General features: G+C 38.4%; 1 protein-coding gene across 2 annotated transcripts in view; it reads left to right on the top strand.

The window, feature by feature from the left end:
• Positions 1 to 16042, top strand: part of PPP3R1 (protein phosphatase 3 regulatory subunit B, alpha) — a 39582-nt gene that overhangs the window by 13544 nt on the left and 9996 nt on the right. The window contains exons 1-2 of one of the 2 annotated variants that reach the window (XM_027745823.2): positions 9121 to 9147; positions 11269 to 11308. In XM_027745823.2, coding sequence (XP_027601624.1) covers positions 11296 to 11308 — 13 coding nt within the window. In that variant the 5' untranslated portion in view covers positions 9121 to 9147; positions 11269 to 11295. Of the gene's footprint in view, positions 1 to 9120; positions 9148 to 11268; positions 11309 to 16042 lie in introns of those variants that run through there. The other variant, XM_027745822.2, reaches the window with a different exon arrangement.

The raw sequence follows: 16042 nt of genomic DNA on the forward strand, positions 1-16042 counted from the left end.
GTGGGGATAGATACGTATCTATGAATGGTATTATCAGTGTATGCTTTGACTTGGCTTCTTTTGTCCTCCAAAGTTAGGAAAAAGACTTTGCAGTAAAACTGTTTTTATCTTTGATCGTACTTTGTTCTTAAGCAGCTTGGCAAACTGCTTTCTTTGGTGTTTCTACTGGATCTGTATGTCTTATTCTGTCTTGGATGACAATTTTTTTTTCTGGGAGACACCTTTTGTTTGTCTGCTGCTAAGTAAATAGTGTTGTGTGTCTGTATGTCAAACCAAATATTTTATCATACCTTCAAGATCGTGCAAGTTTGGATTTTTGCTGAAAACTCAGCGGTTGTGAGTTCAGATAGGAAAAGCTATGGCATTTATGTATATGAATATAAACTATAAAATCCCTGCTGTAACTGGACAAACTTTATGGATTGCTTTTCAGTCCTGAACACTTGAAATTCAAAAAATTAAAAATTTAAATGAGTGGGGCTATTCTATTTGAATAAAATATTATATTTGAAATTGGTTTTATGTCTGTGTTTCCTTTAATATTAATAAAGCCAAACAGTGTATTGAAGATAAAGGATGAATCCTCTTATAATTATAGCCTTGATTCCTTTAGTTTTCCTGTCTGGTCGAGTCTTTGGCAGCAGTACCCATCTCTGGTTTCAGGTTTGCTTCTTGCTTCATTGGTTTAGGGCTTCCCTATGATATCCTAGAATAGTTACTTGACTGTGATGGCCTTAAGCCATTAATATCTCACATTGGAGGAGCCCCGTGGACAGTGAAGGATTTAAATAAAGCATAGCAGAAGTGTCTGGCCAACTGCCAGCCAGGGGACAAGTGGTTTCCCTTAAAATGACTGACAGAGCTTGAGCAGAGGCATGACTGGATTAGATGGTGACTAAGGAGTAAACTGCAGGCTCTTCCTAAGGCTTGTGCAGTCTTTCTTGCCTCCTGAGGTGGATGTGGTAGAACCTGACATACATGTTAGAGGGAAGAATCTTCTAAAGAATTATCACTTGTTTTCTTGTGAGCAAATGGAATAAGTATATCCAAAATAAAGATTGGTTTTTTTTTTAATAAGACTTTCTGTTTTAAATGTGGCAAAGGGAATTTTGACACCTACTCTGCATACTTGCGATGAACAACAATGTCAGAGTGCTGTCACAGCTTTAACCCGACTTGATCTCTACTGTAATCCCAAATCCGGCAATCCCCTTTGCCTTGGTTCATTATCTCTGATGTCTGCAATTTAAATGCCATGTTGAAGAATTAGGTATTAATCTTTTTTTGAGTTCCTTCAGTACTGAAGGTCAGTGTTTTCTTTAGAGGCAGGATTAACAAGTTTAGGCTGCTTTGGGGGTAACACATTTAAAACTTGAAATCTTCTCCTTTTTAAGGTACGTTAAAAGAAGCTGTGTTTAATTTTGGTTTTTTTTCCAGCAGTGCCCTTTTTTGACTACAAAATGCTTGTAGCCTTCCTTGATGTTTGCTGTTGATTAGCATTCAGGTGAGGTATTGAGTTAGAATATTAACAACAGCTGTAAGAACTTTTGTACTTCGGTAGTTTTCACTTTTGAGTTAAGATCATACATAACAACTGAGCACTGATACAGGTTAAGTGGTTTTTCAGAACTCTAATAAACTTTACAAGAAATGTAACTGAAAGTGTTGGGCAAAAAGTTATCAGGGGTAAATTTTCAAGGGATAATGATCACACTCATCTGCAGGTACAGGGGAGAACACAGTTTATCCTGTAGGCTCCAGAATGGAGATTGTATTCAAACATGAAGGTGGAACGGAAGAGTGGATTGGCAGTCTTATGTCACTGGTATTAAACAGCTAAGTGGAATTGTAACAGAGATAGTGAGGAGTTGTGGATGTATCATGCTAGAAAGTTGTATCCTCTTGAAAACTGTGCCTGCCAGAAAATGGAAAATTCCTCTACCTCTTCCGAGGAAACCTTGATTGGACAATAATGTGTTAACTAATTACAATGTTTGTTTTTAATCCCGAATGAAAGTTGTATGTTTTTTCCAACTCTTTTAGATGATTTTTTTGTTCAAAGAGAAAAGATTATTAGACTCCTAGAGCATTGGACACTTCAGTTATTACATTTTCTGGGCCATTAAAAACGTGCTTCTCGGTTTTTCAGCTCCTATGGGATCAAGGTTTGGCTAATGTTTGTGTATGTGAAGAAAAAGTAGAGGAGAGCAGGTTAGCAATCCCTTGGCAAATTAAGATTTGAAAAATTACATTTTTGCATTAAGGTGCAGGAATTAGATGATGGCAGTTTTCAGTTTCTCTCTATTTGACACTCTTGGTTTAGAATCTTCAACACAGGGAGCTTCAAAGATGGGGCTATAGCTGAGTCAGATAAGTTAAATCATTACTGAAATTTCTAAATGAAATAAAGGAGCCTTCCTGCAACCTTTTTTCCTCAAGCCCTATGTTTTTTTCCAGTTACCAGTCATAGTTGATACATAATAGCCAATATGTCCCAAAAACACTTGGAATAACTTAAAAGCAAGTTCAAAGGGGTTTTTTTTGTTTGTTTTGTTTTTTTTTTCCTTTGTGTGTGTGTGGGGGGGGGGTTTGTGTGCTTTTTTTTTTTTTATTTATTTAGGGTGCATCCTAAAGCTAGGTGACTGTTGAATCCTTTATCTCTGTATAGCCAGGGACCTCTTAACAGCTCAAAGGAAGGTACAAAATAATCATCGAATCATTAAGGTTGGCAAAGCTATCCAAGATCATCAAGTCCAGCCTTTGAGTGAATCCCACCATGCCCACTAATCCATATTGCAAGATACCGCAAAGTACCACATCCGTTCGCTTTTTTGAACACTTTCCAGGACAGTGACTCCACCACGTCCCTGGGGAGCCTGTTCCAATGTTTAACCACTCTTTCAGTGAAGAAATTGTTCCTGTTACCTGACTTGGGCCTCCCCTGTGCAACTTGAGGCTGTTTCCCCTATCCCTGATTGCCTGGGAGAAAAGACTGACCCCCACCTGGCTACAACCTCCTTTCCAGGGGTTGTAGAGAGTGATAAGGTCATCCCTGAGCCTCCTTTTCTTCAGGCTAAACAACTCCAGCTCCCTCAAGTGCTCCTCATAGGATTTGTGCTCCATACCCTTCACCAGCTTTGTTGCCCTTCTCTGAATTCGCTCCAGCATCTTGATGCCCTTCTTGAAGTGAGGGGCCCAAAAGTGAGCACAGGATTGCTCGGTGCAGCCTCACCAGTGCTGAGTACAGGTGACAATCACTGCCCTAGTCCCACTGGCCACACTGTTTTTGATACAGGCCAGGATGCCATTGGCCTTTTTTGGCCTCCTGGGCTCATGTTCAGCCACTGTTGACCAGCACCCCCAGGTTCTTTTTCTCTGGGCCACTTTCCAGCCACTCTGCCCCCAACCTGGAGCGCTGTGTGGAGTTGTTGTGACACAAGTGCAGGGCCCACCTGGCACTTTGCCTTATTGAACCTCACACCATTGGCCTTGGCCCATTGCTCCAACCTGTCCAGATGCCTCTGCAGAACCTTCCTACCTTCCAGCAGATTGACACTCCCACCCTACTCAGTTTAGTCTGCAGACTGAGGGCGCACTCAATCTTTTCAGCCGGATCAATCACAAAGATATTAAATAGGACCTGCCCCAAAACTGATCCCCAGGGAACACCACTAGTGATCAGCCTTCAGCTGCATGTAACTCCATTCCCCACCACTCTCTGGGCTCGGCCATCCAGACAGTTTTTTACCCAGTGAACAGTGCACCCATGAGCAGGCAGTGCTTCCAAGAGAACTGGGGAAACAGTGTCAAAGGCTTTGTCTGAAGTCCAGGTAAACAACACCCACAGCCTTTTCCTCATCCACCAGGTGAGTCACCTGGAAGAGGTGAGGCCGGTCAAGCAGGACCTGCCTGTCATGAACCCCTGCTGACTGGGCCTGATTCCCCTGGTTGTCCTGCATGCACGGTGTCATTGCACCCAAGATAATCTAAGTATCAAGATTTAAGGTCACTACATAAATTTCATAGTTTGTTCTTGTTGCTATATCTTGTCTTCAGTGGTCCAGGAGAAAATAACTATAATCCACTGCTACAATGTACACCTTGTTGCTGGTTGATTAAAGAATTAAAGAAACAAATGGTGGATACTCTTCCATAAAAATGCTGTTCATTCCTTTGTAAGCAGACCATTGCAAGATTTATTTGGTAAAGACCATATTCTGTATTTCTTTCATGACCCAATGCCATTCTGTGAATTCAATATATGATGGAAGTTCTAGCTGTTGGAGTTGTGTTAATAATAAAAATCAGTGATTTTAATAGTAGTTTTTACTCAAAGAAGTGCAGAGGAGCACAGCTCTTTCGTAAAGAAATGCCCGAATCCTTTACTGTCACACTTGTGGTCTGTGCTGCTTGCCTGGTACCATTACTGCTGCCTCTTTGTTTTTCTTCCTTGTCTTTTCTTTCCTTATTTATTTACTTTTCTTTAATCCCTTAGTTTTCTGGATAACCAACAAGAATTCCTTGCTTGTTTTTATCCAGTTTAATTCGGTCTGTTGCACATGTCTGCAACTGAATGTTCACACCAAAGAGTAACAAGGTGTCCAGATTTGGCAGTCTAGTGCCAGAAACTATTTTGGACTTTTGGACAGTCAAGGTGGTGGCTATAAAATGTCATGGGATTCTTCCACAGCTTTGGTTGCAGCAATTAATGGAGTATAAGCAGAGCTGAGGTGGTGAACATTGTGTAGTTATGGAGACTCAATAAATTGTCATCTGAGTTGGATTCAGCTTGTAAGCCTTGCCTCTTAAACTGCTGTCATGCTCTCCCTGCTTCAGGGTGAATGGATTTGTTGGTGACCTGGAAATATAATGTAAGACTGGCAAGTGTAGTACAGCATACTGCTAGGAGATATTTAATTTTGGAACATACTGAATGTGAGGTGGGTGTCAGGCATTTTTATCTATTTCTTTAATTCCTTTTTTAGGTCATGATCTTAGAAACTTAGAAACTAGGCTGAGAATTTGGGGTCAACAGTGAAACTGTTGCTGCTCTAAAGTTGCTTGGAACTTCCACAGACCTTCTAATGTTATACTCTCTCATTTCTTGGCTTCACTTAATTCTTTTGCATCACAATATTTTAACATTTGTATGATCGTAAGAAACTGAGAGGTGGATTTATTTTCTTTGTATTTGAGTAGAAGTCTTGTGCTGGAGAGCTGCTAATTGCAAGGAGGAAGTGTTTGGGAGAGTTGCTTTCTCTGTGCCTGAATACTTCTATGCAGAGTACCTAGTAGTTGCTTTGCATAAAACAATATAGAAGTTACCAAGTTGTTTTAATGTTACTTTCTAAATTTTGACAGTTAGTCTGCACTATTATCAGCTCTTATATTAAGTCCAGTCTTGTTTTTGGGTAACTGTTGGAATATCCCAGTTCTTAGCAGATTTCTGTAGTGTCTGTAATAAAAAACCTAAAGGATGACTTAATTACTCCATGTCAGACACAAATGCCAAGTTCCCTACTGATCTTATCAATGACATCTCCTTTACAAGTTTCCTTTTGTAATGTATAAATTGGATATTCCTGTTAAATAACTGGAAGATAATTGGTGACATGTTTTTCTTGATTCACAGACTCCTCTTGGGCTGACACAACTTCTCTGTATTGGGTTTGAGTGTGGGGTTTTTTTTCTTCTAATTAGATTTAACAAAAGAAGGCCAAGTATATTAATACTGTTTCTGAACAGGATAGATAAGTGGTTTTTTTGCTGGTTTTTTCCACTCAAATCTTTTTCTTGCTTTTCTTGTTTTAAACTGTATTTCTTGTGGTGTCTACAGAAACTTTGGGTATGTCTTTCATCTGTGCTTTGGTAAACTCCTTTTAGGCTTTAATTGTTCTGGCAAGTCACATATAAAATGTATAAATTACAGTAGGTGAGATCTTGCATATTTTTGTGACCAACATTAATTCAGAAATTCTAATAATAAAGTGTCTTAAAGCCTCCTGGGCTTTGTGTGAAATTCATTTTAAACCAGTGTGGATGCGTCTCTGGATCTGTCTGTGGCATGCTCTATTCATGCAAAAGTCTTGTAGGTCTTGTTAACATATACCATCCTTTCTAGTTTGCCAACTTGCCTGCTGTTTGTTGATGAAGGATACAGTGCCAGCCTCTGACAGCCAAAGCTCTGCTAACACTAAACAATGATCATTTAAAAAAAACCCAAACCAAAACCAAAATCTTCACCAAGCTGGCAGTTCCTCATTGTTAAAGCTTTGTGAAAATGGCAATACATGGAAAATGAGCTCATAGGAGGACGAGAAGGAGGAAGAATTCTCTGCAACAGGTAATTTTCATCAATCATTAATTTTGGTGGTATGGGAAAGAATGAGAAAAGATGGAGAAGCATTTGGTGTATTTGTGGAACAGGGAGAAGGGTCTTATGCATAGGCTCTTCTTAAATATTGACTGCCAGCTTCTTCCATCTCTTCTTAACACTTCCATTCTCTTCTAGTTGTAGAAGTGGATGATGGAAACCAGCTTTTTGTGTAACCTGAGAGTTGAGCTGATTATCTTGATAATACCCCCAGCTGACTTGGTTAACTGCTTCACTTGCCCCCTGTAGTTTCTTTCTTGTGATAACAAAGATAATTAGTAAGGTAGAAGGTGTAGGAGCAGATGCACAAAGCACACCATACAAGAGTTGCTGATACCCCATGAGATGCCCCTGCACCAAATACACAAATGCAGAAACATCTGGTGCAGAGGTGTGACAAGGCAGTTTGCATGTTTAAGGCCATTTACAAGGATGAGCTATGTCACTGCAGAAAGGAGTAAATCTTGGACAACTACTCTTCTACATGTACGCAACAGATTAGAGACCACTCTTACCCCTTGTTGAATTAATTCATTGTCTGGCTGTGGAAAGAAATAGGAATCTTTGAAACAATGTAACTTTTTAAGCTGTCCAGGAGTTAATTTTCATTTGTAGTCACTCACAAACCCCCACTGGAGAACTAAATTTGAGATTAGTCCTAAGGTGACATTGTGGCTTGCTGGCATTCAAACACAATTTCTGCTTATATAAAAGCAGAAAACTAATTAAAGGCTGACACTGTAATTTAAGTCTCCGAACTACTGACAAAAAGATGTGCATCATGCACAGAAGTAACATACAGTCAAACAGACCTAGAAACAGTGTTCTACTAATGTATGCTGAAGAACTGCTTTGCAGTGGCATGTCTTACTGTGTACAGGCTGTTCTATGTAAGCAGCTTCAGCTAAGAATTGAGACTCTGTTGCTAATTTTGCTAATTGCTAATTTCCTCTTTTATTTTCTATCCACAGATCATGTCTTTCACTAAGAGGAAACTTGTCAAGATAATTGCCCTTAACTATCGTACCTTGGAGGAGCACGTACAAAACTGATCTTAAGAAGAGAGAGTGTTTCGTATTTGAAATAACTGCCAGGGAAAGAAAAATCAAGAAACACATTTTTGAGGATAAACTACAGAAGAAATAAAGACTTAAGTCTGTTAAGAGGCTATCTTTAATCAGTCAAAAAGCACAGCTGGTGAAAGGAGAAAAGAGTACTTAGTTGAGAAGAAAATTGCAAAGAACACTTTTGTTCTTAAAGGAACACAATACGTGTCATGTAGACTTCTGAACTACTTTAGTGATGTGTTCTGACTTCTCTCCGGGAAACAGGTGTTCCTGCAGTATTCAGAACTGGGTCAGCCTTCTGTTAGTAAGTTCTGGCCTGTTCCTTGATCTGTGTTTATTTCTATCTACAAGTCGTGATTTTGCGGCTGTTTAAGCAGGAATAACTCATAGGGCTCAAACAGCATGCAAGAAAATTGCAAGATTATTCTAAAAGGATAAGGCTGTTCAAAGTATCTGTAATGTTCCAGCCCCTTGTTCTAATGGGGCAGGTGGAGAGAAGAGCAGCAGTCTGGTGGTGATGCCCAGATGCCGCTGAGGAAGGCGTGTTTTACACTAGGCGTAGGTGCCAAGTAAATCTCTTGTGGAGTGTTGACTCTGTAAAAGCTGCATTTCTCCAACAAACCATGTGTCACTCATTTCTAAATGTGCTGATATGCTGTATAGGAGAGGATAATCTCACTTTGTGTGAGGTATACTAAATGTATCTGGTAGGAAACACTAATATTATAATGAGGTTTTAAAACTGACGATCTTATGAGTTGTATCAGAACCTTGTTACTCTTGTATAAATCAACTACTTTATCAGAGATAAAATGACATCTTCGGACATTTTACAGTGGCTTTTGTCTTTATAAATGAGTATCATTATCTGAAAACTATAAATAAAGTTTCAGTGCAGTGTTATTTTACTGAATAAGGTGTATAATTATGGTTATGTTTTGCAGTAACTGTCAAATTCTGTTAGTGCATCTAATCACTGTGGTATTTTTCAGCATTCTTTAGAATGCCGTCTCATCCTAGTGTTAAACTTGGGTAATTCTTTTTATTAAACCTGTTCAGATGAAAATGTGTACCTGGTTTCTTTCCCTTTTCTTAAAGGGCTCTTTAGGTACTTTGATGAAGTCTTGTAGCTGTGCTTCCCTCCCTGCTTTCATAGCATGTTAATGTGGTTATAGCTCTAACCTTCCATTTTACTTACTCCCTACTACTCTTAATTCTTTTTTCTTAAGCAACAAAGTACTCAGCCTACTTAGTGCTTGTGTTTCAGGGCTTATCTTCTGTCTCATGTGTACACAGACTGATTGTATTTGGGGACAAGTGACCTTCTTGTACAACTGCTCAGAATATGATGAAAAATTCCTGCCCCCAAGACTAAATAATTCATCTTCATCTCTGAAGATCAAGGCTTTGGTATAGAGCAACACCTTTGTGTTTGTCCAGGTCACAGCTGTGCAAACAGGAATCTTGGCATGAATAGCTCAGATATCTGCACCAAAAAAACCTGCAATCAGCAGCTTTTTAAGTTTTAGTAGACTTCTGGATCCTCTTGTCAAGATGAAAATTCAGCACATCAGTGCCAGGTAACTACTTTTTAAAATACTTTATTTAAGTACTATATGGCAAATATGGAATAATCATGTAATTTTTACATTGTCACTTACTAGATTTTTCTACTTTTTTAGGTATCCAAGATCCAACCCTGGATAGGTAAGTATTCTTAACACTTTTTTTTTAGCAGTAACTTATTTCACAGAAAAGCTAAGCTGAAGTTTATTTCACTTTTTTCTCTGCTCTCCAAATATTTTTTAGACTACTCCATTTACATAACTTGATTATGGCTTAGCATGTGCATCTAGATGCATAGTGAGGCTCCTTATAAATGTTACACTTAGTTCATGAACTGAAAATGATTCCCTTTTTTTCATTTTTTCCTGCTCAGTTTTCAAAAGCATTTTATGTTTCTTTAGGCAGATTGATTGATTACTAGAAATTAACTTTTCCCAACACCTGAACAAGGATGTAAATACCCAGAACAGTCTTCTAATGTAATTATGATTGTTTATTTGTGTGCATGTGCATAAATGCACTGGTTTTAATTCAACTTTCTCCTTTAATTTGCAGCCTTCCAGTCTGGTGTTTTTCTTGCCTCTTCATGACCTCGTGTCTTGAGCAGCCTAGCTGGATCCCCTGGTTCCTGTTTCTTTTTGTTTCAAAATTCTGCTTTTCCCCCGTTTTAAATCCCCTACCCTTTCATATTCATATACAGACACTTGCCTTTTGCTGTCTGTTTTGGTCTTTGCTGTTTTTCCTGAGACTTTGGTTGGGTTCCATCCAAGATTTTCCATGTGACACTGTTCTCCTGGATTCCCTGCAGAATACCTCAGTCATGCTTCTGAATTTTTAGGGACCTGATGGTCCTTGTCTACGTTTCTTATTCTGCTACTTTGTCCTGCTCTGAGTAGACATTGGGGAAGAAGTTAAGGCTATATCTGTTGCTGCTCTTCTTATAAAGGAAATGCATGAACTTTTTTAAAGAAGCTACAGAGCTTGTGGATTGTGGGGGATAAGCAAAGTGAAAGTGTACTGGAGGTAAAAAAAATGCTAACCCCCCCCCAGCAACACATCTCCTCTCAGACATGTTTAGATTCACGAGATGTTTGTTCTGCCCCTCTCTGACCTAATTAGGAAATGCAGCCTCATGCTTCCAGGCTAAATGTAGTTCTTCCTTTTTTTTCTCTTCTGTCAAGTAATCTCTATTTCTGTTCTTCAATTTTGTATTATTTTGATGAGCAAGTGCTCAGCTGTGGAATCCCTTGTGCTCTACACTGTGAGAGAATCACTGCTGAATAGAACGTGTCTTAGACTCATCTGAAATATGTTTTGTTTTCTTGTGTAAAACACTCCCTTAAAAAGATTTTTTTTTTGAAATGGTTATGAGTCCCTTCAGTTATCTGGTCACTCCCTTGCTAATGGTTTCAAACAAGTCATTAAGTATGTGTGTATTGTGATCTCTGGCTCGAAGTGAACCATTTGGGGGAAAACACCAACTTTTAGTGTCTTTTGGCGTTCATGTGTCAGCAGTTCATGTTGATTTCAGTGTGTGCAAATTTCAAGTGTTGGTACTCTCAAAGTTTTAATTTTTTGTGCTATTGCTGCGTTGTAGTTTAGCAAGGATTAAAAATCGTAGTTTGACTTTCCATTCGGCTACAAAACAGGAACATATTAACATAGTACATTACAAAAATAATTAAATGTAAAGCAGTCATGTCGGAATTTCTGGTCATGTAAAACACTTCTTTTGCTTCGTTCTTCCTGTGTGAGTCCTTTTTGGGGGGAATGGGCATGTGGCTCAGGGGAAAAAATATACTACACTTTTCTTCTGGTAATTGAGTAAGATTTGCCATCGGAATTCATAAGGACATGTCTGTTTCTATGTAGAAAATAAAATAGTAAAGCAGGCTTTGTAAAGTTTTGAAATTAAATATTTTTAAGTTCAAAAGTAGCATTTGCTCAGTATATAAGTGTTTGTTTTTTTGAGTTTAGAATATGGGATTGAAGTTCTTACTGTAATTGTGTGCACTGACATTTTCATGGGAATTCTCATCTGGGAGATCTCTCAATGGTTTCATATTTCTTTGTATGTTTTGGTAACATAGATCTATCCAAATAAAACACTGTCCATGGTTGGTGGGTCTAAAAGATATATCTTTTAAGAACAATGTAACTTGTATTGCCCGAGACCTTTACGGTGCTGAAACTTTAAATAGTTCCTCAAAGCTAATTTGGGAATAATTGCAACTTTGTTCTGTTTTTCTTGTTGTGTTTCAGGGAAATGAGGCAAGCTACCCCTTGGAAATGTGCTCACACTGTAAGTTTTTTTTGCTTGCTAACATTGTAATGTTAGATGGAGATGGATATGTACAGCTGTCATGTATGTTATGCAGTTTATTTACTAACCGAAAGAGTAAAAGGGTTAAAGATACCTTTGGAAATGATATAGCTTTTGCTGTTTCATTGTAAACTCAAAAATCAGTCCATCTTTAAAATAAAAATCACTTTAAGTGGTTTTTTTGGTTGGTTTTTTGTTTGTTTGGTTTGCTTTTTGGTTTTTTTTTTTTTTTTTTTTTTTTTTGTTTTTTTTTTTTTTTTGTTTGTTTTTTTTTTTTTTTCCCATTAGAATATGAAACAAACTTCTGATAGTTCTGATGTCTGTAGGGTGAAGTGTTATAACTGGTAGTTTCAGCCCCTGGGGCTTTTCCATCAGTCCTGGTGCCAGTTCCTCAGAGATGCAGAGCAGCTCGTGTTGCAGTCAGTACTGTGTTAGGAGTGAAGTATGTTGTAGGGTGCCTAAACTGGCTTTGTGCCCTGAGAGGAGAGAGAGGTTGAGACTAAAAGAGCAGTTTTTTCCTGTGTATGCTTGCAGCCAGGCAGGTAGGTGAGAAGCCACTTAGTGTTACTTGCTTTTGGCCACGTGAGAATAAAGTTCATTGCTCCCTCTCAAGGGGTTTAGTCTACCCTGTAAAAATAACAAAGTATTTCTTGCCTAAGGCTGACCAAAGAAAGGGTTGTCTTGTGAAATGTCCCTGTGCTGTTATGCTAAGGGCACCTATTCTTAGCTGCTTTTTCTTCAGCCCTAAAACATGTGTAGACCTGTGTATGCATCTTATTGGACCGCTTGATAAAATTCCTCATCTTGGGTGAATCGGATTTTGTTTTTAAACAGGGAAATTCAAGATAGGGACTGTTTCCTAGATTGGTTTCACAGTGTTCGTCATAACTGACCTCAAACCATTACATGAAATAAATAATCACTGGGGAATCTTTGTCTAAATACAGAGAGAGAAGGCTTTAGCTGGTAATTTGTGAGTCCTCTATGCCTAATACATATAATTTGAGTCATCAGTTTGTAAACACTTGAGAATCTTTGTCCACAGCAGTGCATGGCTGTGATATGCTCCCAGTATTACTATTTTGTTAAATATGGATATGTGATTGGAGTTTCATTTTTGATGAAGACTTCTGTAGTGTTTTCATATGTATCAATCTTAGATTACTGCTCCATTGGTTTCTGAAGAGGGGTTTTTTTTTCAGCTAGTCATGTCTCTATCAGAGTTCTAAGTAGTGTGTTGCCATCATTAACTTCTGATTCTAGACCAAGCTGTATTTGTTGGTAGCAACTGGCAGCCTAAAGGTTTATTACTGAGCTTGTTTGCCTCTATTTATTGCAGAAAAAGTGAGGATTTTTGCATTATATCTGTGGTTAAAATGTGTGTTGAGTATATGGTTGTTTAGATCATGGGAGACATCAGAAATGTATTTATGCTGTTTGCATGGTGGCATTGGTTTGTAACCTCTGCCTGGTGGTGCACTTGCTGCTTTGGTGTCTTGTTTTATAAGAATAATTTTGTGTTTAAGTTACATGAAGCAAATTCAGGATACCACGCAGAGGATGCACACCGTTGAATAGTCAAGTATATTCTTTATCCTTTTATTTTTAAAACATTAGTTCTTTTCAGTGGGTGAATTAGTGTTGTTGGATTCCTTAACATGGTTTGTTTTTGTTTCTTTGCTGTGCCATGTCCCAGAAATTACTAAAAACCTAGTGCCGTTTGACATGGTGAAAATTTGATGTTAAATTTGATGCCAAATTATCCACAAGCAAATTTTATCATAACAAAAAAGATGTGGAGAAAACTACTTTGCAGTAGAGTAAAAAATACTTCACAGTATAGTATTTTTAGTATAAACACTATATTGTAGTGCGGTTTGATTTTTAGGGTAAGGAGACTAGTATCTCTTTTCGAACTTAGGAAATTGTAAATGACACATCTGAAGTCATGAAAAGGATTAGGCCAGCTGTGTGTAAGCATATACAAGACAAGTGGTTGAATGTGTTCTCAAGGGCGTCATCTTTTTGAAATCCGATCTCCAAGACTGAAATGGCTGACTTGGTTGCTACTCTGAAACGTTATATTCGTGAATCAGATGAGACTGTAGATAGGGGTGAGAGTTTTGCTGAAGGTCTGTTTTATTTTGAGATCTCTGCAATCCATTCTTATGAGAAGAAATTAACCTGGAAACATTTAAAATTAATTTCAGAACATGTTTTATTTACAAAAAATATTTCCCCCAACACCTTAGCAATATTCTTGTTTATAATGATCTCATGTTTGAAGAATACGTGGAAATTGGGCTCTCTGTGACCACACTCTGGTCTGGTTTTTGTTAGTTAAAACTTTGAGCCAGTTTTTAAGAGTATCTGAAAAATCAGCTTTTTAAATAGAGGTTTAAACATTTAGGTAAACACTTAGATTCTAGAAGTGCTCAACACCTCCTTCCTAAGAGATGTACAGCCTTTCTAATAGGGTCTGGACCCTTTGCAGATGACTCTGTGTGTGTTGTGTACTCTGCAGCGAAGGATGCACCGTGTTTCTTAATACATAAACAGTTATCCTGTTAAAGCATCACTTGAATGCAGTAGATTTCAGAGGTCTGTATTTTTATGGATGCCCCATCCCCTGGAAGTGTTCAAGGCCAGGCTGGATGGGGCTCTGAGCAACCATGGCAGGGGAGTTGGAACTAGAGGATCTTTAAGGTGCTTTCCAACCCAAACCATTTTATAATTTTGTGATTTTTAAGGCATCCTTTACTTTTGACTCTCACATTAGCAGGAAGCTAGTTTTCTACCTTTACGTTGACTAGAAAAAAGATCATTAAATTTTTCTTTCAGACTACATTTTTCAACATAGAGCACACTGAAATTGGCTTTTAATGAAGCTTTTTGAGTTGCTGCTTGAATGGTTTTTAGAATCCTATCTGAGCATCAGTTATGTGCATAGCAATTTGAAACATTTATTTTAAAACATAACAGATCATCCTCTGCTGTTGTGTTGGGGGAAGGAGTGGGGTACTCAATGTAGACCAACATATTAGAAAGTGAACAACTGGGGGGTAAAGCTCCTGCACTAAAGTGGGAGTTAGGCAGAACACTTGCATGTAGTTTCTTGGAAGCGCTGGAGTCCTTACATTTAACCTGATTCATCACATTCTTAGATGTATGCAAATGAATTCAAGATACGAAGCAGGTGTTGGCTCTAGAATTTTAATACTTGGATGAAAGAGGAATGAATCTTTTGAAATTACCAATAGCTCTTTAACAGAAATTTCTTAAAACTGGAAGTGTTTAACCCTCCCACACACCCCTTTTGTTAATTTACAAGGTGAAGGAAACTCAAAATTGATTAGAAAAAAAACATAAACAATTCTGTGTGTTTTAAAACAGTGAATAATTTAATGTTTCAACAGGGCTACCAGCAAGGCCTTTTAAAGAGAACCACTTAGCAACCACGTGTTAAGTTTGTGAGCTCAGGCATCAGTGCCGAGCTGATGGGATTCTGTCCCATTCCACGGAAAAGCGTAGGAGGCACAGAGCCAAGTGTCAGCTGGTGAGCACAGCACAAAAAAGGCCAACTCGAGTGTGAGGGAGGGGAACACTCACTGCGGCCAGAGCTCGGGGCAGCTCCGACCTCGGGGATGAGTCACCGGCAAACTCTGCCTCAAACAATGTAAACGAAGCTTGATCCTCCTCATTTTGCTCCGTGGTGTTATCGCCCCTTTTACCCAACCACGGATTTGGACTGCCTTGGATTTCCCTAGTGTTTTCATCGCTGTCCTGTTCTCCTGAGCTTGTCTTGCAAAATTCTGTCTGCTACTGCCACCATCAGTCCTTCCAGCTCAGAAACCTTCCCTGGATCTGAACTATGTCGTGCATTTCCAGCAGAGCTTGAGGGTGTTTGTGTGGGCACTGGGTTCTCTGCAAGGAGCCTGCAGAGAAGAAGGAAAGTCTGTTTTGTTCATACACTGGAAATTTAATTCAGTGCTCTGTTCTTCGGTGAGAGCTATGTGGAATTTTAAGCAAGTCTGTTGATAAATACCAAAGAAGAAGAGGTCTTGTAAAAAGAGGCACATCCATCATAGATGAAGACTCTTGTATATATGCGCATTCTGGGAGATAATCTCAGCAAAAAATGAAGAGGATGTTATTGAAATCTGCTGGTATACATAAATTTATACTGTTTTCCTTTTAAAAAGCCAAAGGAGAACAAAGAAACAAACACTAAATCCCAGAAATCCTACGTAGTTTTTAGGTAAATTCAGCCTAAGCAGGGAGAGTCAGCAGAAATAAAGGCTGTGAACTGAAGGAAGAATAGACAGAAACTATGCAAATTTAAGTCATGTTGTACTGTAATGCATTCATCCCTTATTTTATATTCATATTCTTTCATTTCTTTAAGCTGTTTTATGAAGACAAAGATGCTACTGAAATACAATTTTTTTTCAAGTGTATAAGCTTTTTAAAATTCAGCTTGTGGAAAAGATTTAACAGTAGGTGAGGTGCTTGTAATATATTTAAGGAAAATAAGTAAATTCTGATACGAAATCCTCAGGCAGTCAGTTATGAAACACTGCATCTGCAGATGTTTATCCATATATGTTCATTATGAACAGAGGTTTTTATGCTCACGAACTATTAAAGAAATTTTTCCTATTCCTGTAATTACTTTGCTTTTTCATTATTTCCTCCTCCAAGTACTGTCATCCG

This window comes from Pipra filicauda, unplaced genomic scaffold (assembly GCF_003945595.2).
Source record: "Pipra filicauda isolate LSUMZ 115617 unplaced genomic scaffold, ASM394559v2 scaffold504_size407168_pilon, whole genome shotgun sequence".
Classification (NCBI taxonomy): Eukaryota; Metazoa; Chordata; class Aves; order Passeriformes; family Pipridae; genus Pipra; species Pipra filicauda.